Source organism: Bos grunniens, chromosome 8, assembly GCF_055505025.1.
Source record: "Bos grunniens cultivar Pamir isolate PY7600 chromosome 8, Bosgru_T2T1.0, whole genome shotgun sequence".
NCBI classification, from domain to species: domain Eukaryota; kingdom Metazoa; phylum Chordata; class Mammalia; order Artiodactyla; family Bovidae; genus Bos; species Bos grunniens.
The window spans coordinates 101,637,296-101,662,866 of record NC_141172.1 but is presented as its reverse complement, the minus strand read 5'-3'; the positions used below and the strand labels follow the sequence as shown (position 1 = coordinate 101,662,866).

At 43.3% G+C, this 25,571-nt stretch overlaps 1 protein-coding gene across 7 annotated transcripts in view; it reads right to left on the bottom strand.

Moving 5' to 3' along the window:
* The window catches only part of SNX30 (sorting nexin family member 30), a 109,691-nt gene that overhangs the window by 44,911 nt on the left and 39,209 nt on the right, over window positions 1-25,571 (bottom strand). For 6 of the 7 annotated variants that reach the window (XM_086316005.1, XM_086316012.1, XM_086316011.1 and 3 more), the window contains exons 2-3: window positions 15,329-15,520; window positions 2,760-2,870 (exon numbers count right to left, since the gene is read on the bottom strand). In XM_086316005.1, coding sequence (XP_086172131.1) covers window positions 2,760-2,870; window positions 15,329-15,520 — 303 coding nt within the window. The remainder of the gene's footprint in view (window positions 1-2,759; window positions 2,871-15,328; window positions 15,521-25,571) is intronic. The other variant, XM_086316010.1, reaches the window with a different exon arrangement.

Below are 25,571 nucleotides of genomic sequence, written 5' to 3'. Positions count from 1 at the left end.
GACGCGTGCCAGAACATGAATGAACACTGAAAACATCATGCTATGAAAAAAAAAAAAACCTCACAAAAGACCATTGTGTATGATTCTCCTTATATCAAATGTCCAGTAATAGGCACACCTATAGAGACAGAACATAGAGCAGTGGTCGCCAGGCAATGGGGAAGACAGGGTTTGGAATTAACAGGCAAGGATTAAGAGGTTTCCTTTAGGGATGATGAAAGGGTTCTAAAACTGATCTGCTGATGGCTCTCTGAATACACTATAAGCTCTTGACTTGTATTTTCAAATAGGTAAATTGTATGGTATATTAATCAGATCTCAATAAAGCTTTTCTTAAAAAAAAAAAGAAATGAAAATTTAAACAATAATTATGCTGTATGTTTACTGGGTCTCCCTCTGAGAAGAAACTCTCCTGGATAGGAGTCTGTCTATGTCATAATCCCTCACCCTCCCAAGGGCGGTAAAAGGACCAACACAAAGTCGATTATTAATAACAGACAATCACCTCCTAGAAAAGCTGCTGTAAAGTGGACTTCTGGGGGGAAAAATGGTTTGTTTCCAGTCTGACTTTTATGTTTAAGTCAGAGATGCTCACCTACATTGACTCTCTCTCCTCCCCAGATATGCACTAAGAATTTACGAAGAAATTTAAATCTCTACATGCTTCAAAAGTACCTTCTACTCGATGCTTCCACCCAGACCGAAGGAAACCAGACTTAAAGATACTGGTTAAAGATACAGACTTAAAAATTCACCTTGAGCATTCTGGAAGACTCCAGTCTCCTGATTCTGGCTTGTGTCTGCACAAGAGGCTCCTATGTTTTACCAGCAGGTGTCGCTGTCTAACTTTGGTCTTTAAGGGCGGAACTTCAAATTCGCCTAGTTGCCAGGAGGTGGCGCATTAATTCCCCTTATGCATAGTATGAACTACACATAAAGAGCAACTTTCTTCCAATACAGTACAGAGAAGGAGAGAAATAAAAGAGTAACTGCACAGTGGAAAAATCTGACAAGCAATACCTCAAATCAGGTGAATAAGATTAACATCCACAGTGATAAATACCGTTCATGATAGTATGTACCCTTGACATGATGTAATGGGGATTGTACTTAACCTCTGTGCTTTTCCTCCACAAAACACATCACGCCTGGCTAACTGCAAGCAAAACACCAGACAAATCTCAACGGAGGGACATTCCACAAAAAGCCTGACCAGTACTCAAAGCTATCCAGGTCATCCCAAACCAGGAAAGCCTGAGAACCGTCACAACCAAGAACAGCCTGGGACTAAGGAAACGACGACTAAACGTAAAGTGGTTCGTTATTTGTGGCAAACGCGCCGTGCTAGTAGAAAATGTTAATAGTAAGCCAGACTGGCTGTGAGGCCTATGAGAAGTCACTGTACTGTCTCCTCAATAATTCTGTAAGTCTAAAACTGTTCTAAAATAAAAGTCTATTAAAAAAAAATTCACTAGCCGCCAATTTTGCCAAATTAATATTTTTAAGGGATAGTTTCAACTGCTTACAAACTATTGGCTTTTCTTTTTTTCTTTTGGCATGTCTTTAAGTGATCAGAAGAAGGAAAAGGAAAACTTTAGGCCTCGAGAGCAGAGGGAACGGGAGTAGGGAGTAGGGAGTAGGGGGTGGGATTCATTCTCATCACAGCACTAGCAACATGGCCACTTGAAACAAGATGCCAGTCCAGGTTCAATGCACGATACTGGATGCTTGGGGCTAGTGCACTGGGACGACCCAGAGGGATGGTATGGGGAGGGAGGAGGGAGGAGGGTTCAGGATGGGGAGCACATGTATACCTGGGATGGATTCATTTTGATATTTGGCAAAACTAATACAATTATGTAAAGTTTAAAAAAAAAAAATTTGATCTGGCCCAACAAAGAAAAAAAAAAAAAGAAAATTAAGAAAACTGCTGTAGTGTTCCCAGCATAGTCAGCCTGTTCCAACCACGAGGGGATGACTGGAAGACGCAGTAGGCAGTGCTGAGCAGTTACCCAGCCGAGGTTTTTACTGAAAGATAAAGCCCTGCTAAAGTGTTTCATGACCCAAATTTCCCTAAAGCCCCAAAGCTCAAGAAACATCTAGGATCTAAATAGTCATTTATACTTCAAATAGAAAGTAATCAGAGAAGTACTCCACATGTATGCTGATTTTAAGTAGTCTTTTAAATTTTATTTGCTCTAGTTTTTTTTTTTTAATGTGCAACTAAAGTAACGGATGAGTAGTATGTTTCTTCAATAAATAGAGCTAGGTGGCTTTGGGTTTGTTCTTTGAAAGGAAAAGCTATGGTTGATGGATTGTGCGCTAGATCCCTGCTCCCTGAATTACCCATGTCTAAAGAAAACCCGGCCAGCTGTAATCTGAGGCATCTCTCTCCACCTGGTGGCAGCTCTCCAAACCTCAGAACTGTATCTAGGGAGGGTGTGACAGCCAGCCTTTGAGGAGGCAGCAAAGGAGAACTAGGACTCTCCATACCTGAAAAAAATCAATCTCCTTCTCACAAGGAATATGAAAATCTACCCCACCCCATCCAAGAAACCAGCATACTGTATAGCAGATCAGAAGTCAAAACCCAAAATATGAACTAATTATACTGCATCCACAAAATGAACAGTTGCTGGGTGGATCTGGTAGCAAACGTAAGGCAGTGATTGCCCATAATTTGAGGGGTTAGAGTGAACACTGTCAGGAAAGAGAAAGAAGGAAAAGTGAGTAATAAGCTGTACTGACTTAGTACCTACGGGAATGAGATGAGTGGGCTGGGATTCTTCCAGTTTGTTCCTCAACCAGTCAAAATCCTGGTATCTTCGACGGACAGAATATTCTGGCAGGTCAAACTCCACCCGAGTACTCTGCAAATGAGAAGAGCAGAACAAAATCAGGGTAAGGAAAGAGCAGCTGTCTTGGCAGAAGGGAAGGAAAAAAGCTCTTTCTGGATAACCTAACTGGGCAAGAACACACTTTCCTTCCACCAAACACGCCAGCCACATGGCAGGGTTTACCAGGATGGAATGACGAGTCTAGGCGTGGGGTCCAGTTAAACATTTCAAGGATCTATAAGGAAAATGTTGAGATTTCATTCCCCTCCTTCAGGAATTGGAACTATCCCCCAGAACTGTGTTCAGAAAACATTTGATTCATCTTCTCCAAGCTTAACTTTGAAATTTTCTTTTAGTAGATCCCTGGAGAAGAAAATGGCAACTCACTCCAGTATTCTTGCCTGGAGAATTCCATGGACAGAGGAGCCTGGAGGGCTACAGTCCACGGGGTCGCAAAGAGTCGGACACAACTGAAGCGAATAACACACACACAGAGTAATTCCGCTGAGAATCCAAATCTGTGACTCTGTTTTAAAAAAAAATGTTTCCACCTTCTGCTAAATATGCTGACAGGTTTTGCCAAAGGCAGAGGAAAAACAAAAAGTAGAGATAACAGATTACCTGCTCATTTAGGAACCAGATTAGATGAAAATAGGAAAGGTTTCGCCTACTCTGCCATATCCTGCCAGGACCATAAGCCTGAAACTATACTGCATTTTAGATGATTTTTTTTTACTCTAGAAGGAAATAATACTAAAATATCATCTTTTGGCAGAAAAAATATTAATCACATCCCCTTCCCTGAATATAAGTTTTCTGAAATGTGATTTCAACACTTAACAATAAAAACCAATACTAAATAAAATAAATTTATACCAAAGCAAGATTTTCATTCATTAATTAGTCCAAACCAAAATTATGTCTCAGATACACCACTTTTCCCTGTGAGGGTACCGACTATATGACAGTCATAGTTCTCAGAATTTAAAGCACAAAATAAAAATGGCTCAAGCTATCTTTTATAAACTTATTGAACTCTTTCACATCAAAAGTCTGTTTTAATCCATGGAACCAAGAAAACCTTAAAAACACATAAACAAGAGTCATCCATCACAGAAGCAGCCACTGAACAGCTCTGGCATCAAAAATTATGATTTCATCCTCCCCAGAAGCCAGGCTCACAGACTGAGCAAAACTGTGAAGTCAAAGGACTCGATCTTGGACAAAACCCCAACTCTTTCTGCCTCTTTTCCCCTTGTCAAAGTTCTGCACAACAGCATATGCCCGTGAAACACAACCTTCCCCTGTGAAGCAGAGGCAGGAGCAGGAGACATGGGCACGTTTGTTTAATTAGGCATTTATGATTTATTAGAAGACTCCCCAGAGGAATCAGTGTTGTAGAACTAGAGAGAGAGAGAGGGGGGAGAAGGAAAAAACTTAAATCGAAATCACTATTTATGAATCTTTAGGCACAAGGGTGACAGAAACATGGGCAGTAGCCTGGCACTTTGGCTACTTGTTGCAAAGAGCCAACTCACTGGAAAAAAACCCTGATGCTACAAAAGTGAAGAGACGTGAAGTTGCTCAGTCGTGTCCGACTCTTTGCGACCCCGTGGACTGTAGCCCGCCAGGCTCCTCTGTCCATGGAATTTTCCAGGCAAGAATACTGGAGTGGGTTACCATTTCCTTCTCCAGGGGATCTTCCCGACCCAGGGATTGAACCTGGGTCTCCCAGGTTGGAGGCAGACGCTTTAAACTCTGAGCCACCAGGGAAGCCCCCTAGAGGCTGGGAAAAACTGAAGGCAACAGGAGAAGGGAGCAGCAGAGGACAAGACAATTGGATAGCACCACCGACTCAAAGGACGTGAGTTTGAACAAACTCGGGGAGACAGTGGAGGATAGAGGAGCCTGGTGTGCTTCAGTCCACGGGGTCACAGAGTCGGACACAACTGAGCAACTGAACAACAAGAATGATAACAGCAAAGCCCGGCACTGCACCAGAAGCAGGGCATGAGCAGTCCCAGCATCTCAGGATGCCACCAAGACTCCCAGAGGCGCAGTTCCCTCAACGATAGGAAGGCAGTTGGAATGGAAGATCTTCAAGCCCCTGCAGAGTGCCCCCAACAGACTCTGTCTGGGGACTTGCCAATGATTATGGGCTCATGAGAAGTAGATTTTTAAAGATGACAAATTAATGCAACTCCTTTTCATTGTAAACAGAACTGGTAAAAGGGCTCTGCTTTCTGCCCTCCTAAATGTTAAATGATATCAACTGGTTGCTCCTCTTTATTATAGTTTGCAAAACCATTTCACTGAATTATAGTCTATGCAACATTTCTACTCTTTGAAATCAATCTTTGATAACCACAAAAAGTAGTATGTATGATGAAACACAAGTTTTATTTCTGCTGTAACCAATTTTACTTTCAGGCAATTGCTTTTGTTTTTTTGTTTGTTTTTCCTTCTTATTTAGACTAGACACATTTATTTTTAAACTTCAGGAAAATTAAAGTAATATAAAATAAAAACCATAATCCCTCTAAACAGAGAAAAAATGCAATTATATTATGGTTTCCATGTTTTTTTCTATGCATAGTCACTCATATTTTCTCTCTCTTTAATACATCGGATATCTTTCTATATCAACAAGTTCAGATCTATATAATCATCTTTAATCCACATGGATATACCATAATTAAACCAAATACCTATCATGATTGCAGCAACCTATCATGATTGCCAAATAGCTTTTATTACACAGAATTTTTAAAATCATTAAACAGTCAAATTTATCCATTTTTCCCCCTGTAGGGTTACTACTTTTAGTGTCACTGGTAAGAAGGCTGCCCTCATTGTAAGCTTTTCAAAATTATCTTAATTATCTCCTTTATTTGTGGCTTATGTGTGTGTGCGTGTGTGTGTGTTCAGTCACTCAGTCATGTCAGACCCTTTGCAAACCCATGGACTGTATAGCCCATCAGGCTCCTCTGTCCATGGAATTTTCCAGGCAAGAATACTGGAGCAGGTTGCCATTCCTTCTCCAGGGGACCTTCCTCACCCAGGAACTGAACCCGCATCCCCTGAGTCTCCCGTATTGGCAGACAAATTCTTCACCACGTGCCACCTGGGAAGCCCTTTATATATTTGTCTTTAACTGCTACTATTCTATGTCTAGGGCTCTATCATTAGAAAATACTTTTTAAAATTGTGGCAAAGATATTTGTATAATGATGTTCACTGCAATATTATTTAAAATAAATTCAAAGAAACTAAACATCCAACAATAAAAAAAATGGTTAAGGAAATTATGGTATAATTATTCTACGGTTATCAGTAATCATGCCTACAAGACGTTTTTAACAACAAAAATGTTTCAATATAGTTTTAAGGAAAAAAGCAGGATGCTAAGTCATTTCAGTCGTGTCCGACTCTATGCGACCCCATAGACGGCAGCCCACCAGCCTCCCCGTCCCTGGGGTTCTCCAGGCAAGAACACTGGAGTGGGTTTCCATTTCCTTCTCCAATGCTGCTGCTGCTGCTGCTAAGTCGATTCAGTCGTGTCGGACTCTGTGTGACCCCACAGACAGCAGCCCACTAGGCTCCCCCATCCCTGGGATTCTCCAGGCAAGAACACTGGAGTGGGTTGCCATTTCCTTCTCCAATGCATGAAAGTGAAAAGTGAAAGTGAAGTCTCTCAGTCGTGTCCGACTCTTAGTGACCCCATGGACCGCAGCCTACCAGGCTCCTCCGTCCATGGGATTTTCCAGGCAAGAGTACTGGAGTGGGGTGCCATTGCCTTCTCCGAAAAAGCAGGATACAAAATTGTGTATGATTTCATTGGTATTAAAATTTTGGACATAAAAAGTTAGAAGAAAAATCTAGAACTGATAATGACAACTATCTACTTTACATTCAACTTTACTTCCAAACTTTCTAATATTCTCCTATAATACTTTTAATAGTTACAAAAAACCTGCTCATTTAAAAAAATAACTCATTTAAGGACAGAGGACTTAAGAAATCAGTGAAACTTGTTTGATGCTTTGGAAAGCAGTAACATTAAAAAAAAATCATCATAAAACAGAAAGGATGCTCACAATTGCTGACCCAAAATTTATTTTACTTTTTACCACTTGTTCTAGAAAAGATATAGTGATACTTGGAATATGATCAAGTGACATAAATTAGAAGTAGGTGAGCAAGATAGAGGAAAAATAAGGACAGAAATAAAAAGTAGAGCTGAGAACGAGGCTAGCAACACGCACTCACCTTGGAATTCTGCATGCTTGTTAAAACTGGGCCACAGACATTACTGTGAATTTCTGGAGGGAAATCTAGTCTGTTGTAAGACACGTAGTGCTCGTAAAAGATGCAGGTCAATAAAACCCCAACTCTGAGTCTGTAATAAAATTTTCCTCTCTGAAATTCAGGGTCTAACTCAGAAAGAAAAATAAAGTACTAACAAGTGTTTATCTCTATTTTCTAGTATCTGTAGTCAACAAAACAATAAAAAAGGAAGTGTACACCCACAATCCCATGATGAGAGGCAACCACTTCACACCTTACTGTGTTCCACAGTCTAGAATGTTCCACAAAGACCACCAGATCATGTGTACACACCTAAAGTCAGATCTACAAATAGGCAACTGAGCACAAGAGTGGTAACGAAGAATATCCACTTTCACCGTTGCACCCTACGAGTATCTCCTTGGTCATTCTTAAGCATCTCCACCCTGTTTTGTTAACACTCTGGAAGACTACAGCACAGAGCCACAGTAAAATCAACCACCCAGGAGCTCACCCAGTCCCCCGGGCCTCACCTTCCCACAGAAGAACGCCTCTTTATTCCCTAGGGGCTGATGGGCCCAGTGACTGTGGACTGAAGCTTCTCCCAAGACTTTTCATTAAATTCAAAATTTACAGTCCTTTCACTCTAGAGAGATTCAGTCTTTTGTAATAAATGCCATCTATCTAGGCCACAGCTGAATCCTAAGAAGCCTAAGCAACTCCCTCCCTGTAGAAAGGACCTCTTCCCTTATCAAATGGTAGCTAGCTCCTCTCATTCTCAGAGAAGGCAATGGCACCCCACTCCAGTACTCTTGCCTGGAAAATCCTATGGACGGAGGGGCCTGGTGGGCTGCAGTCCATGGGGTCGCTGGGAGTCGGACACGACTGAGTGACTTCACTTTCACTTTTCACTTTCACGCACTGGAGAAGGAAATGGCAACCCACTCCAGTGTTCTTGCCTGGAGAATCCCAGGGACGGCAAAGCCTGGTGGGCTGCCATCTATGGGGTCACACAGAGTCGGACATGACTGAAGTGACTTAGCAGCAGCAGCAGCATCTCATCCTGCTTCAAAGCCCCGCGGCGCTCAGCACACCTGAAACGATACCTGAAGAGGCTTCTGGCTGCGTCCCTCTGAGCTTCCATCTACCTCCTCCTTAGATCTTCCCACCTGGTTCCCTGGGACTCCTGTTCCTTAAGTAACAACGTCCTGCAGTTCCCCGACCTGCTCAAATCCTGAAAGCTGGCTCTCCCCTGAGAATATACCCCGCCCTCCACCTTGCTGTGCCGTCAGGTGGAAAGCTGCAGGCGTTCTCACATCTCACAAACCTCTGAGAGCAAGACCGAGAGCCGCTGGTGACAGCCAGCTCACTCCTCCCACTCTGCCACGGCCCCCGAAAGTCCTAGCGAGGCCCCTGCCATCAGGACACAGACCTCTCTGCCTCTCCTCACACTGTCACCCGCTGACACACCGGCCCTTCTGCTGACTCCCTGACAGCACCAGGCTCTCAGGCTTCGTAACCGGGCTGCCCTCAAGACCCAGGTGTTCCCACACACAACACTCACCTCCAAGCCAACAGCGCCTTACCCCATGCCCACGGCCGCTCCACAGACGTTGCCATCATGCTGAAATTCAGATATCTCCCATACTAACTGGCACCTCCTACAGTACAGACTCTTCCATTTCCCAGGACCCTTGTTTATTCAGCCTCGGGATCTACAGTTCCTGACAATCCATCCACTCCTGTCTTCACTTTCTTCCTTATTCAGCCATCAGTTCCACGATGAATCACTTCAACCTCTGACCTGCTGATATCCTAAACACCCCTTCCAAGCTGTCATTCACGAGTGCGTGCGTGCTAAGTCGCTTCAGTCCTGTCTGACTCTTTGGGACCCTGTGGACTGTGCCCTCCAGGCTCCTCCATCCACGGGATTCTCCAGGCAAGAATACTGGAGTGGGTTGCCATACCCTCCTCCAGGGGACCTTCCCAACCGAGGGATAGAGCACGCGTCTCTCATGTCTCCTGCACTGGCAGGCAGGTTCTTTGCCACTAGCGCCATCTGGGAAGCCCATCATTTAAGCAGCTCTGGCAAAAATGCAACCACCTACTGCCTGCTTTTCCAGACTTAGGCACCGTCTGAAGGAAAAACAAAATCAGGGAAACACACGGAAACCATGAATTCTACAACTGGACCCGCAACACTGCCAAGCAATCTCTGGATACTTCCTTAGTCAAGTCTCTTCCCCATTTTTCCTGAGTTAATGCAGTTTTGAAAGCTTCTAAGCCCCACTTCAAAACCTCCCCCTTCACTCTTTGTAAAGACTTGGTTATCTCTTCATGGGAAAACTGAAGATATAAGCAAAAAATCCCTCAACTTCCTGCCACAAAAAACTCCTACTTTCCTTTTTCCTCCAGAAACAATGGGAAAAGTAGGCTCCCTCAATGGAGGCTGTTCCTTCCCCCAGTTCTGCTCAGGACTCTCTCCCCTCCTCAGTGGCTTCCATCCTTACCTCCAACCTCTGACCCAGTTCTTCTCTACCAACATTGGCCACGTGGCACTTATACAAGTGTCTTCCATCCTAACAAAATGCCTCTCCTATCAAAGCCACAACCCCACTACAGCCGTTGTTCTTTCTCTCGTTGACTTTCATTGCCAAACGGGGTGCTGTACCACCACTGCAGTGAAACTGCTCTCACCTTAGTCAACAACAGCCTTCTTGTCGTTAAATCTAACATTCACTTTGTAATCCTTATATATAACTTGACCTCAGCAGCATTTAGCCTCTTTTGACCACTGAGGCATTTGAAGAGAGGAATTAATTGGGGCATAAGCCTTGGGCTCCAAAATCACTGCATATTGTGACTGTAGCCATGAAATTAAAAGACGCTTGCTCTTTGAAAGGAAAGTTATAACAAACCTAGACAGCGTATTAAAAAGCAGAGACAACACTTTGCTGACAAAGGTCCGTATAATCAAAGTTACGGTTTTTCCAATAGTCATGTGCAGATGTGAGAGCTGGACCATAAAGAAGGTTGAGTGCCAAAGAACTGAAGCTTCTGAATTGTGGATCTGGAGAAGACTCTTGAGAGTCCCTTGGACTGCAAAGAGATCAAACTAGTCAATCCTAAAGGAAATCAGTCCTGAATATTCATTGAAAGGACTGATGCTGAAGCTCCAATACTTTGGCCCACCTGATGGGAAGAGCCAGTTCATTGGAAAAGACCCTGATGCTGGGAAAGATTGAAGGCAAAAGGAAAAGGGGGTGAGAGAGGATAAGATGGTTGGATAGCATCACCAACTCCATGGACATGAATTTGAGCAAACTCTGGGAGATCGTGAAGGACAAGGAGCTTGGCCTGCTGCAGTCTATGGAGTCGCAAAGAGTAGGCCACGACTTAGCAACTGAACAACAAAAAAGCTTTAGTGATGACTATCTGGTGATGGGATAAAAGTCAAGAAGAGGATGGCTTCTAAAGGGAGCAGAAGGCGCCTCTCTACTTCTAACACCCAGTCTACTTTCAATTTATCATCAGTTTCAACAGTCAGACCATAGTAGTAGACACCACAGTGTTGGGGGAGTAGGGGTGGGACTTTCTGGAAAATCATGCTTTTTGAAAGCACAGCACAAGACAGATCTGGGTTTAAGTTTCAACACATGTTAGCTGCATGTCTTTGAACAATTTTCTCAATTATTGCTGTGTCTTAGGTTCCTCATTTGCAAAAGTAAGAATACTATCAGTACCTACTTTGTAAGGATTAATGGGTGATATATTTAAAGCACTTTGCACAAAATAAATGACAGCTCATCCACAGAATGGGATACTGCTGCACTCTTAGAAATGATAGCATAAAAGTGTGCTCACTGGCATTTACTAGCAGAGAAAGACATTTGCAACATATTAAGTGAATTGGCCACTAGCAAAATACTCATTTTTGTGAATGGATAGAGACAAATAGTTCAGAGAATTCTAAATCATTATTTCTTGCTGGTGAGCTTGTGTTTTTTTATTTTATTGTTTTAACTTACTTGAGTTTTTTAATTTCTCTGTAATGGGTACATATTAGTTATATAAAATTTGAAGGGTTCTGACTGCAAAAAAAAAAAAGTACAGCATGTGGGAAATGCTCAGTAATTCTCTATATTATGATGTTATCTTCTAGAAGTTGTAGAGAAAACTGCTAGGATCTGCCAGCCCTGAGAAGGCTGCTCCCCACAAATGGAGAGATAAGACACCCATGACTTAGACCTGGGTGGGGAGCACTTTGCCTGCATTGTCTCCCAGCCATAGGTTCATCTGAGCTCAGGGAAAGCAACTCTGTACTTTGGCCAGTTTTTGTCATCAGAAATCTGAACTAGGCCTGGGAGTCAAAGCAATAAAGTATTTGTACAACCTCATCCTCGGACCATTAACTCTGCTTGATAATCTCACCAGGAGTGGGGGTCCTGGACAAGAGCAGGTGTTGGGAACCCGTGTTCCCATCTGTCCTCTCTCATCCACAAATATCCCTCAGTTCATTCAGTTCAGTCACTCAATCATGTCTGACTCTTTGCAACCCCATGGACTGTAGCACGCCAGGCCTCCCTGTCTATCACCAACTCCGGAGCTTGCGAAAACTCACGTCCATCGAGTTGATGATGCCATCCAACTATCTTATCCTCTGTTGTCCACTTCTCCTCCTGCCCTCAATATTTCCCAGCATCAGGGTCTTTTCCAATGAGTCAGTTGTTCACATCAGGTGGCCAAAGTACTAAAGCTTCAGCATCAGTCCTTGCAATGAATATTCAGGACCGATTTCCGTAACGATTGACTGGTTGGATCTCCTTGCAGCCCAAGGGACTCTCAAGAGTCTTTTCCAGCACCACAGTTCAAAAGCATCAATTCTTCAGCACTCAGCCTTCTTTATGGTCCAACTCTCACATCCATACATGACTACTGGAAAAACCATAGCTTTGACTAGATGGACCTTTCTCGGCAAAGTAATCCCTGCTTTTTAAAATGCTGTCTAGGTTGGTCATAGCCTTTCTTCAGAGGAGCAAGCATCTTTTAATTTCATGGTTGCAGTCACCATCTGCAGTAATTTTGGAGCCCAAGAAAATAAAGTCTGTTACTGTCATTGTTTCCCCATCTATTTGCCATAAAGTGATGGGACCAGATGCCATGATCTTAGCATAATCTTTCTAAATGTTGAGTTTTAAGCCAGCTTTTTTATTCTCTTCTTTCACTTTCATCAAGAGGCTCTTTAGTTCCTCTTCGTTTTCTGCCATAAGGGTGGTGTCATCTACATATCTGAGGTTATTGATATTTCTCTCTGAAATTTTGATTCCAGCTTGTACTTCATCCAGCCCGGCATTTTGCATGATGTACTCTGCATAAACAAGCAGGTTGACAATATACAGGCTTGATATACTCCTTTCCCAATTTGGAACCAGTCCGTTGTTCCATGTCCAGTTCTAACTGTTGCTACTTGACATACATACAGGTTTCTCAGAAGGCAGGTATGGTGGTCTGGTTTTCCATCTCTTTAAGAATTTTCCAGTTTGTTGTGATCTACAAAGTCAACGGCATAGTCAATGAAGCAGAAGTAAATTTGTTTTTGAATTCTCCTGCTTTTTCTATGACCCAAGGGATGTTGGCAATTTGATCTCTGGTTCCTCTGCCTTTTCTAAATCCAGCTTGAACATCTGCAAGTTCTCAGTTCACGTACTGTTGAAGCCTATCTTGGAGAATTTTGAGCATTACTTTAACAGCATGTGGGCTTCCCTGGTGGCTCAGACAGTAATGCATCTGCCTGCAATGCAGGAGACCTGGGTTCGATCCCTAGGTTGGGAAGTTCCCCTGGAGAAGGAAATGGCAACCCACTCCAATACTCTTGCCTGGAAAATCTCATGGACAGAGGAGCCTGGTATGCTACAGTCCATGAGGTTGCAAAACGTTGGACACAACTGAGTGACTTCACTTTCTTTCTTTCTTTCTTCCCTTCCTTCCCTTCTTTCCCTTCCTTCCCTCTTTCTTTCTTTTTTGCCAGCATGTGAGATGAGTGCAATTGTGCAGTAGTTTGAGCATTCTTTGGCATTGCCTTTCTTTGGGATTGGAATGAAAACTGAACTTTTCTAGTCCTGTGGCCACTGCTGAGTTTTCTAAATTTGCTGGCATATTGAGTGCAGCACTTTCACAGCATCATCTTTTAGGATTTGAAATAGCTCAACTGGAATTCCATCACCTTCACTAGCTTTGTTCGTAGTGATGCTTCCTAAGGCCCACTTGACTTCACATTCCAGGATGTCCAGCTCTAGGTGAGTGATCACACCATCGTGATTATCTGGGTCGTGAAGATCTTTTTTGTACCGTTTTTCTGTGTATTCTTGCCACCTCTTCTTAATATCTTCTGCTGTTAGGACAATGCTGTTTCTGTCCTTTATTGTGCCTATCTTCTGCATGAAATGTTCCCTTGGTATCTCTAATTTTCTTGAAGGGATCTCTAATCTTTCCCATTCTATTGTTTTCTTCTATTTCTTTGCATTGATCACTGAGGAAGGCTATCTTATCTCTCTTTGCTATTCTTTGGAACTCTGCATTCAGATGGATACATCCATCCTTTTCTCCTTTTCACATATCCCTAAGCGTCCTTTTTATATAACACTCAGAAATAAGGCTCCGGATGAATCACCAAGGTATTAAACCTGGTGTCACTATTTGACACAGGAGAAGAAAAGTACTCTGATTTGAGGTCAGAAGTGGAATTCACAGTAAGAAGTAAAAAACCAAACCTTGCAACAAGTTCAGCCTTGAGGTGTTGTCCTTGAAGCCAAGGGAAAATGTGGGATTGGAACTTGGAAGAGATCATTCTGAGATAATCCTGACTTAAGAGAAAATAAAATAACCCCAGGAAAAGAGGCAGAAGTAAGAGCACCACAGAGAAAGGGGCCAAGGGAGGGCAGAGAGGAGGCAGAGGAGAGCGTGGTGAGCTGCAGGACCGCGTCAGCCTGAGAGCCTGATGACAGGGAGGCACAGTGCAGGCGGAGGACAGAAGGGGCGGGGACGCGTCAAGACGGCGAGCGCTGCTGTGCCAGCAAGGTGGTCACCTTGTCATTCAGCTGTTTAGAGCGCAAATGCAAGAAAACCAGGTTTTGCATTTCACTGACTACAGGCTAAAAAATAAGTTGGCCCCAGGGTGAAAAACGCCAACAAAGGTACATATAGTCAAAGTTCTGGTTTTTCCAAGGCTTCCCTGGTGGCTCAGTGGTAAAGAACACACCTGCAATGTAGGAAATGCAGGTTCGATCCCTGGGTCAGGAAGATTCCCCGGAGAAGGAAATGGCAACCCACTCCAGTATTCTTGCCTGGGAAACCCCATGGACAGAGGAGCCTGGCTGGCTACAGTCCATGGGGTCGCAAAGAGTCAGACACGACTTAGCGACTGAACAACAACAAGGGGAAAAAAAATGAGTAGCTAGAAATGACTCATGGGAATACATGTATCAACCTAGGACCTCCGAGGACATAATACACACTGAAGCACCTGGCGATGCTGCGGAATATTACCCAGTGGCAAAAGAGATGGGGGAAACCATGTCAGCACATGTGCATGTACACCCGCACGAACTTTCAAATGTCAACCAGCGCAGAAAAGACCAGGCAGTTAAACAGTGGCACATGGCAGAAGGTCAATAGATATTAGTTCCCATCCTTTTTTGACATCAAGTCTAATGACACCAGATTAAAATCATGGTCTCATCACAGAACTTCAGGCTGATACAAGGACTCATAAATTTCAAGAGTAAAGAGATTCTGGGACTTCCGTGGCAGTCTAGGAGGCTCAGGTTCAATCCCTGTTTGGGGAACTAAGATCCCACATGTTACACAGTGCAGCCAAAAAAAAAAAAAAAGAGAGAGAGAGAGAGAAAGTAATGAGATATTAACATGTTAAACACTATCCCCATAGAAAGTAAGTGTCTTACTTTTTATGACTAAATTTGAAAGACTGGAGTCACAATTTCTCCTTCATTTTAAGATAAAAGAAAAAACTTGCATATAACCCTTTTAAATCTGAATATACCCACTCTCTGAAAAAGCTGTACCCATAGCTGTGATAAAGGTGAACAGAGTTGTGCGGACGAGGGAAAAGGAAAAGGCAGGGATCACGGCGGCAGGACGGCTTCTCCAAGCAGTGCACACAGGCGGACGAGGACACAGGGACCTACTTTGGTGGTGATCCTGTACGTGATGTAGGTCTCCATCGTACAGACATGCTTCTTGGGGTCGTCAACCGTGACAAAGAGGTCTCTGGTCTCACCATCCATGTCATCATCAAGCTGAAGTCTGTTGAGAAGGGAAGATGAAGAAGCTGGACTCGCCGTGCCTGCTGGAGTACCACCATTGGGCAAAATGAGATCCTGAGGGAAGAAAAGAATCACCTTACACGTGAGCTGAGACACTCGAGAACACCAGTGAAAGCGGCTGGTGGGGCCAAACCGAGAAACACCTTTAAATACAAAAAAAAACTTTCGGAGAATCTGATCCTCTCCTTTCTTAACATTTCTTAAGTGAACAGAGTCTTTTATGACCACAAGAAACACACAACAGGCAGCACTCTCCACCAAATCCTGTTGATTCATCTCCCAGCGCTGCAGGAACCAACAGTTCAGGGACGGAGAACCTAAGACCCACCTGCATCATCAGACTTGGACAGAGAAGGAACTTCTGAGCACGCCACAGTCTCTCATTTCCCCACTTTCTCAAGACCACCGCTTGGGCCCAGGTGTACATTAAAGGGCCAGAACCCTCTTAAATACCTAACACATTTGAAAACTCAACCAACCATCACAAAGAGATAATTAAACATTACATATCTGGAATAAGTCACACCATTACCTAGTAAGCATGCTTCCCAGAAAACTGAATCTATATCCCGAACAAAGCACCACATCAATTTACAGGAAACACAGAGGAGCGAGGAGCATGTTAAAACAATCTATAAGGACAAGATAAGCAGAGTCTACACTCTGTGACACTAAAGAGAACTAAAGATCCAGTTTTTTCAATAAATAAACTGCAAGGAGAAAAAAGAGAAAGAGAAAGAACACCAATAGATGTAAAGAAATTCAAGAGATCTATCAACAATTGCAATGGGTCCTGATTAAAACATAGGATTAAAACATTTTTGGATACTCAGGAAAACTTTAATATCAAATAATTATTTGATGACATGAAGGAATTATTAGGTGTGGTAATGAAAGTATGATGATTTTACAAAGTCTTCATCTTTCAGTAACATGTAACTATGGTATTCATAGATTAAATGATAGAATGTGTGGTGTTAACATTTGTTTTAAAATAATTAAGGACAGATAGGTGGGTAATCGGAGAAGGCAATGGCAACCCACTCACTCCAGTACTCTTGCCTGGAAAATCCCATGGACGGAGGAGCCTGGTGGGCTGCAGTCCATGGGGTCGCTAAGAGTCAGACACGACTGAGCGACTTCAATTTCACTTTTCACTTTCATGCATTGGAGAAGGAAATGGCAACCCACTCCAGTGTTCTTGCCTGGAGAATCCCAGGGACAGAGGAGCCTAGTGGGCTGCCGTCTGTGGGATCCCACAGAGTCGGACACGACTGAAATGACTTAGCAGCAGCAGCAGCAGGTGGGTAATGGGCTTCCCTGGTGGCTCAGACAGTAAACAAACTGCAAAGCAGGAGACCCGGGTTCAGTCCCTGAATCAGGAAGATCCCCTGGAGAAGGGAATAGCTATCCACTCCAGAATTCTTTCTTGCCTGGAGAATTCCACAGTCAGAGGAGTCTGGTAGACAACAGTCCATGGGGTCACAAAGAGTCAAGATGCACCAAAGTTGATCATTATTGAAGCTGGTACTTGCAGATTCATTAAAAATTCTCTCCTCTTCCATATTTGTTGAAAATTTCCCACAATAGAAAAGCTTAAAGGAGGTGGGGAGAGCAAATACCAGAAAAGAAAGGGAAGGAAAGGTTAAAAACTTAGGGACTTCTTTCTTCTTAGGTCTCAGCAGGAAGCCACTTGAATCAATTATGTCCCTTTAATATCAAAAAATATGTAGCCTTCCAGTTACCTTTTCTGCTTTTCTTCCAGTTACCTTATGCTACTGCTGCTTTTCTGGTTTTAAGATTTGACAAGAGAACAAAACCCTGTCCTAGCAGATGTGAATGTCACCTTGGAATAATTAGAAGGCAAAGACTAAGGAATATGGCAAGAAATGACATGATACTAAGCAAAGGGCCTGGTCAGGAATGCTGTCTGCATTCCTGGCCTGTGGGGCAGTCGGATCACAGGCTGCGCGTGGGGAGGTGCTTCCCCTGAATGAGGTCTCCTTGTGTGCAGGCTGGATATGACTTAGCCCCCAGAGAAAAGAACATACAGGAAATGAAAAGTCAACCAAGCCATCGTATCCACGAGCTCCAGCTGAACATGGCACATCTGGGAACAGGGTCTGGAACAAGGCGGAGGGAAGCACGGCCTGGGGTCAAGGGCAATGTTACCCAACTCCATGGGTGACAGAAAGTAAATTAAAAAAGCACCTTCCTTTGTCTCCCTGACCACAGATAATTTAATCACATTCTTAACATATGCCATCAAAAATACTTTTGTAATTTCTGAAAGGGTAGCATTTCACAGAAGATACTCAATGGGAATGGACCCCACCCCTCCACTTCCCAGCCAAGGGGCTTGTTAGCTGGGAAGGCAAGCCCCTCAGCAGCTGCTCTTGTGTGGACCACAGAACCTTGATGCAGCAGTATCCTGCAAACTGCTTCCTCAGCACACTGATGCCACGGGGCATGCAGTGTCCCTAACACAGGGTCTAGGGATCCAGGAGAGGACATCTCTGGAGCTCTGAGACAACCATCACATCTTTATCTCTTCTGTAAATATTTAAACGCTGACCTCAGGCAAGACACTCAACTAGGCATTGAGGGGCTCCCCTCTGATTTTTTTTTTTTTTTTTAATCAACTCTAGCTCACTGGGCCTCAGAAAAGCTTCATCACCTACGGCTAAACATTGCACAAAAGAATAAAAGAATTCAAAACCTTCAGTCAGATAAGCCAACATCAGCTCAGACAGCAATGTTCCACAATCTGGCCTGAACTGATCCTGGAACTCACTATGCTATTTCATATTCCTCATCATGGCTTGCACGGCATATACACACCCCTCTTTCTATGCAGGGGGCTCCAAGGATCTCACAGGAATCTGCCCAAATGACCCCCTCTTGGAATTCTTCCTAGATCCACGCCCAGGCAGAACAGCCACTCCCTTCTCAATACCTTAAAGATACATCCATGGAAGCAACTTTCATAGTTTTAATTATTTATTTACATATGTAGCTTTCCCACAAGCACTGTGCAGCCTCTGTAACTGTGCCTTGTTTGCGTGTGTGCGTGATTATCTGTTTGTTTGCAGGTCCCCCCATGACTCCAGCCAGCTCCCCTAACCTTTGTTCTGGGGACCTGAGTCAAAAACCCTCCAGGAAGAGCCCACAAGAAGGTCTAAAAAGTCTTGGATGGAGAGTGGGAACTTCAGTTCTCAAGTCAGTGGGGTTTGGGGAGGACAAGAGCACGTCAACCAGACCCTGTCACATAGCAGATTCTTTCCTTTGGAACTACACGACCAGGAAAAACACCCGTGCCTATCCTACACGTGTTCCCTGGGGTGTTATTTGAGCATATATGCACAGCCAATGAGCGATATGCCCGGAATTTTCTAAAAAGGGAAGCTACGGTCCTCAAGTTCCACAGCACATCTGTGCATAGGGCTTCCACATTCTTATTTCACTGCCCCCTGCGTCAGCCTTGTGAGGTTAGCAAGCAAACACTATCTCTACCAATAAGGAAGCAGACTCGAAAAGTTGAGGACTGTGTTCAAACGTATGGAAGCCAGTCATCACTCTGCTGAGTTGAGCCCAGGCTTCTGGGGTCAAGGGTGTGATTGAGCTGAATCCCTTTTGTGTTTCCCAGCCCAACACTGTCCCCTGTCTTCATTTTCAGGCCATAAATCCTTTTGGGTAAACATGAAGCATCTGTTTTTAAAACAAATCCAGGAATGCAAGCATTTTCCCTTAGGGTCTGAATACATTATTCCCCAGATAACCCCCCTCAAGATACTGTCCCCATGAGGAACAAATGTAAAGAGAATATATGAAAATCTTCCGAGGAAGGGCAGGGGGTCAGATGGACACAGTGACCTGATTCCTCTGCCCCTGGAGTCCTCCGGCAGCGTGTCTGCTTCACTGAGACCTGAGCAGGTACTGTGGGAGAGCCGTGCCTTCGCAACTAGCGTAAATTACAGGACGGGAGAAGTGAGCCCCTTGGCTCAACACAAAAGCCTCCTATTTCCTTGCTGCTATCTTATGGTCAGTCCTCCTTACTGCAACCAGAATGTGCTCTGAAAAATGTCATTCAAAACATGTCACACACACACATACACACACTGGCTCAAAACTCTCCAAGACTTCCATCCACTCACGTTCAGAATAAAATCTAGATTCCCTCCCATAACCCACCAGGGCCAGCATGATCTTACCACTGTCTCTGACCTCCTCCCAGACATCCTCCCCTTCCCCCCAGCTCATCCTGCTCTCCACACTCTGGCCTTGGCTTATCCTGACCTCAGGGCCTTCATGCTTGTAGCTCACTCTGCCTGGACATGGCTCTCCCTGCTCTTGTTGCCACTGGGCTGGCTTTTCTCCTCAAACTGGTTTTTGCTCAAATGACACCCACTCGGAGAGGCATTCTCAGCCCACAAAAATCTAAAAACAGCCCTGCACCCCTCCAGCATTTTCCAGTCCCTTCCCTGGCTTTATTTTCATTGCAGGACTCACCTCTCTCTGAAAACGTATTGTATATTAATTGATCATCTGTCTGACTCCCCACCAGTCCATAAGTTCCACAGGAGCAGAGACATTGTCTTGTCCACTCCTCTGTTCTCTGACACATAGTAGGTACTCAGTAAGTATTTGATGAATGAATGAGCTTGGAAATGATCCAACTCAATCTCTTCCCAATATAACGTACTCAATAAATGCCAGTTGAATGAGAATGAAACAGGCCAACCTAGCCAGACTGCCTAGTTTTGAACCCCGGTTCCACTTCCCTGGTGGCTCAGATGGTAAAGCGCCTGCCTACAATGAGGGAGACCCGGGTTCGATCCCTGGGTTGGGAAGATCCCCTGGAGAAGGAAATGGCTACCCACTCCAGTATTCTTGCCTGGAGAATCCCATGGACGGAGGAGCTTGGTTGGCTACTGTCCATAGGGTCGCAGAGTCAGACACGACTGAGCGACTTCACTATCACTATCATTATGACTTCAGAAAATTCCTAATCTCTCTATGCCCCGATTTCCTCACTTATAAAATGGGCATAATGAGACTGAGTTAACATATGGAGCAACTGGAACAGTACCTGGAACACGGTAGGCTCTACATCACTATTAAAATACACACACACAAAAAAGTCAACTTGTCTGCACATATTCATGCATACCCTTACCGACTATGGGGCTGGGTTCACAGTAGACAATAAATGCTGCTAAATTAAAATTAAAATTACACCTAGAGTCACAGTCCCTGCCTTAACCACATCTTTGTTAATATTTCACTGTAACAATAGATCTACCTACAGTAGCCCTTGTGAGAGTTACAACTGCAGAGTTGACAAATAAATAAAAACTTCTCATTGCTCCAAATGATCAATTCTTACTATGCAATTTCAGTTATAAGAGAATTTCTTCTCCCGGCTCCCCCTTTTTACTTAGGAAGAGAAATACATAATTAGGCCACTCTGGAAACTCCTCTTTTTCAAAGAATTTCAGTTAAAAGATCCAACATCATGGTCAGCCAACCGCAAGACAGGTTATTAAACTAACAGAAGTCACCAGTAAAATTCTATTGCTATATTAAACCCAGGGTTTAGGAAAGAAAGTAGTATGCATTAGGAGCCAACATGGATGTAATGAAAACAGGTCAAGCTAAAACACTGCAGTTTCTCTTTTTGATACCGTTAGAGAAATGTGGGCACCACGATGATCTAGTTTCAGAAGAGCCTGCCAAAGCCTCTCAAGGCACCCTGAACAGGAGAATGGTCAGAGGAACAAGAAGGTGCCTGCTTACACCTTCATGAAGTCAGCTGCCCTGGGTGGGTCCACCACACACAGAGGAGGCAAGATCGCACACTCTGAAAACGCTGGACGCTACGAGATGAGGCGAGCACCTAAAACGAGGAGGAGGCCAGGCTATACTGCACCCAAACAACAGAGGAACCAAGCCAAGTCTTCCTAACTGACTGTCCCTGACCTGGCTTGCTTTCTTCTAGAGCTTTTTCCCACAGACAGACCACTCAACTGACCTGTCAACTGGTCACTCAACTTAACCTACAGTCCAAGAAGACAAATGTTACTTTAAGTGCAAACAGGGTATCTGATTACTCACCTGTTCTGGTGAGAGGCAACTAGCGGGCCTGTATTACCTCATTAGACCCAAGAAAACCGAAAAGTTTATCCAGCCTATATTCACTCATCATTCAGGCCCAAGAAAGCTGAAACATGAGGAAAGCAATAGTCCTTAAGAGCAGATAAATGTATACATTTGAAAAAGATTTATCCCAAACAGTACACTTCAGTCCACATTTACTCTGTACTCTCATTTAAAAAGAAAAGTCAACAGAAAGTAGAAGAGGGAATAAAAAAATTAAAGCATAAGTTGAAAACAAACAGGGGACCTCCCTGGAGGTCCAGTGATTAGGACTCTGAGCTTCCAAGGCAGAGGGCACAGGTTCAATCCCAGGTCGGGGAACTAAGGCCCTACATGCTGCCTGGCCAAAAAATGGTGGTGTTTTTTTTGTTTTTTTTTTTTTTTAATTTTGTAAGTTATAAATGAAACAAAAATTTAATTCTTCTAAAAGATGAATTACATAAACTAAAACTTAGGAAGCCTGATCAATACAGAAAGAGTGAGGGGAAAATGAGCAGGCAACAATGGTTTAAATCTTACCTCTATGTGTGATTATAAATTACAAGGGTGTGCTATGAATAGCTATGTTAATAAATCTGTAAGTCTCTATAAATTTGAATGACTTTGCAGGAAAATGTATGGCCAAGGAGAAATTAATTGAGGCAGAAAATCTAAACAAATAAATAACCTCAGAACTATGGTCAGAGAACTTTTACTGAAAGGTGAGCTAAGTCCCAATGGCTTTACAGCTGAGCTCTAATGAGCCTCAAGGAAAAAAGCTCTGTTTTGTTCAAACACTCCAAAACACTTCAAAAAATGAAGAAGGTTTCGAATCATTTTATTACAGGAGTTACCTATGAAAAACTTTAAGTGTTAGTCGCTTAGTCAAGTCCAACTCTGCAACACCATGGACAGTAGCCCACCAGGCTCCTTTATCCATGGGATTGTCCAGGCAAGAACACTGGAGTGGGTAGCCATTCCCTTCTCCAGGGATCTTCCCAACCCAGGGATTGAACAGGGTCTCCTGAATTGCAGACACATTCTTTACTGTCTGAGCCCTCAGAGAATATCTGATATCAAAATAGTAGGACAAAAAAAGGAAATTAGATTAAGTGTAAACTTTGTCAATAAAGTAACAGCAAATGATACATTAAAAGAATTGGTTTTTAAAAGAAAGAAAGAAAAATAATATATCAGGGTCGAGTCAAACATTCTCCAGGAAATCAAAAATTATTTAACATTAAGAAAGTTATAATGCTATGTATTACATTAACTGATCATTGTCAAATATAATAATGTCCACATCTGCCAAAATGTTTTTGTTGGCATCATTCACTGGTAAATATCACTCATTCCATTAAAATCTCTAAGAAAAAAAGATCCCGAAATATGTTAAAGAGTATATATCAGAAAACATCAGCTCTGAATCTTGAAAACACTGCTCTAAGTGAAAGAAGCCAGACACAAAAGGCCACATGTATAATTCCATTTACATGAAGAAGCCAGACAGGCAAATTAGACAGACAGAAAGCAGACTTTTGGTTGCCAGGGGCTGGAGGCAAGAGGAAATGGGAGTGAACACAATAAATATGAGGTTTCTTTTTTGGGTGACAAAATAATCTAGAATTCAACATTAATGATGGTTGCACAGTGCTGTGAGTACACTAAAAACCACTCAATTGTATAGTTTAAAATGATGAATTTTAGAGCATGTGAATTAGATCTCAGTAATATAGTTTTAAAGAATGAAGCAATATGAAACCCTGAAGGCATGTGTATTAAATTCAGAAACAAGACTCTGATGCCTAATATCACCCCTTTATTCATATCGCTCCGGAGACTTGAGCTGAAGCAACAATGCATGGCAGGGCTCCATGCACTGCAACCATTCAAGCCAGACACGCGCTGCTCTACCACATCACTTTCTGGCACAAGGCTGGTTTCGTCAAAAATTAATCTAAAATTGTGATACCCATAATAGGGAGAAAATGCATTTAAAGCACTTTAAACCGAGGTAAGGCATTTACTACATGGTTCAGCGACCAAAGGAGAGGACAGAAACCAAACCGTATGGTAGACTGTATTATTGTCCACAGCTATTCCCTCCGTACCTTTAAGAGGATTATATACCCTCACTAGTGCCAGTGACTGCCCCCAGGAAGGCTCATCCCCACTCCCTAAGTAACCTGTTTCGGCCAATGGCGCATGAGCAAATGAGACCTACGCCAGATGGGAGCAGACACGTTAGGAGCCACGGCATGTTTCCATCAGCTCTCATGGTCTCTTCCCTCCTCTGCAACGAGCATGTGCCAAACAGGCTGAGCTTTCAGAACGGAGACTTGTGGAAAAGAGCCATAGCAACGGACTCATAGCCACCAACACATAACTTGACCTAGAAATGAATGCTTGCTGCAAACCTCTGTATTTTGGGAGCTGTTCACTACCACAGCAAGGCTAATACATATAATTATAAAAATGTCTATGCAATTTATTTCGTGGCTGAGCTATGCAGCACGATGGACCTTAGTTACCCGACCAGAGATCAACCCCCGCCCTGCATTGGGAGTTCAGAATCTTAATCACTGGACCACCAGGAAGTCCCAAAAATGTCTGTGTAATTTTTTTTTTTTTAAATCTGGGTAGGAAATAGTGTATAAAGGACATGGAATTTTAAGAGGTACAGTTGTTGTTTTTTTTTTCCTGCAGAGTTACATAAAATTCATCTTAACCATGTGACCTAAGTCCTAGAACTCTTACTTGCTCATCAGCAGAAGTTCGGTCTTCCTTCCTTTCCACCCCTGCCCTACAGCCTCATCTCCAATATTCTCCCAGACCTCCAAGGTTGCTTGCACAAGCATCCCCAAGTTCCCACAGCCCAGCAGTCTGTGATTTCTAGGTTAGCATCTTCCCTGAGCAGACTTACATTTTCCCACTTTGGATTCTGAAGCATTACTTATAAGGGAAAGACTCTTCTTTAGACATGGGTTAAGAGATCACTTTTAATTATTTGTAGGTTAATAAAGTCATCTCAAATGAAACTGTTTCCCCAGCTTTTCTATTAGAAAAACTTCCTTCAAGTAAAATCCTCTATTGGCCTGACCCAAAAGACGACCTCCGACAAGATTACAAATGAAGAGCAAGAGCCCACGTCCACATTCTCCAGCTCAGCTTCCAATGTCTACTACCAGCTTTTTCTAAGACTCTTCAGACATTCCTGCGATTCTTGGGAGGAAAGGTTTTTCTCCTACCCTCAGATGAATTTAAACATGATCTCTTTCCATCCTTCTAAAGAGGATATATACTGTTCAACCACATAGTGAAACAGCTAACACACGTTAGTCAAAGTGCTGACAGGGAGCTACGAGGATGTGACACCTATGTTTAGATGACTCAATCTGGCTGGGCACATGGCCACAAAAACCTCTACCTATGACGCAAAAGAATATGGGATACAATGGAGGTCCATGCAAAATGAGGGAGGCACGCAAAGGCTGCTGGGGCAACTCGAGAATAACAAGAAAATCTGCTGAACAGGAAAACAAGATAGTGGGAGAGCTTGGTCTGCACATTCCAGGCTGAAGGAGGAGAGGTATTTCTGCAAGCTTGTCCCTAACTGAATGATACCTAGGACCAATATCACAAAGGTTGTAACTCTGTTGCTGGTCAAGTACATGCATGATGTAGAGGAATGAAAAGGCCAAGCAGACAGCTTTCTGAACACATGAATTAAACCTCAGCCAAAGTACCCAACAAAGAGAACATGACTCTAAAAACCTCTTTGAAAACCTCTTTCCTTTCCACCTTGATGCATTCTGCCAACTGAAAGCTCAGCAGTAAAGGCATTCCTCCCTGACGTTTCTACATCAAAATCATGCAGGGGCGGAGAACCCCTCAGATCATCCAAGTTGTTTGTGTCACTTATAAGAAAGACTCAGAAGTTGCACGTCAGCGGTCACGTAGGCAGTACTGT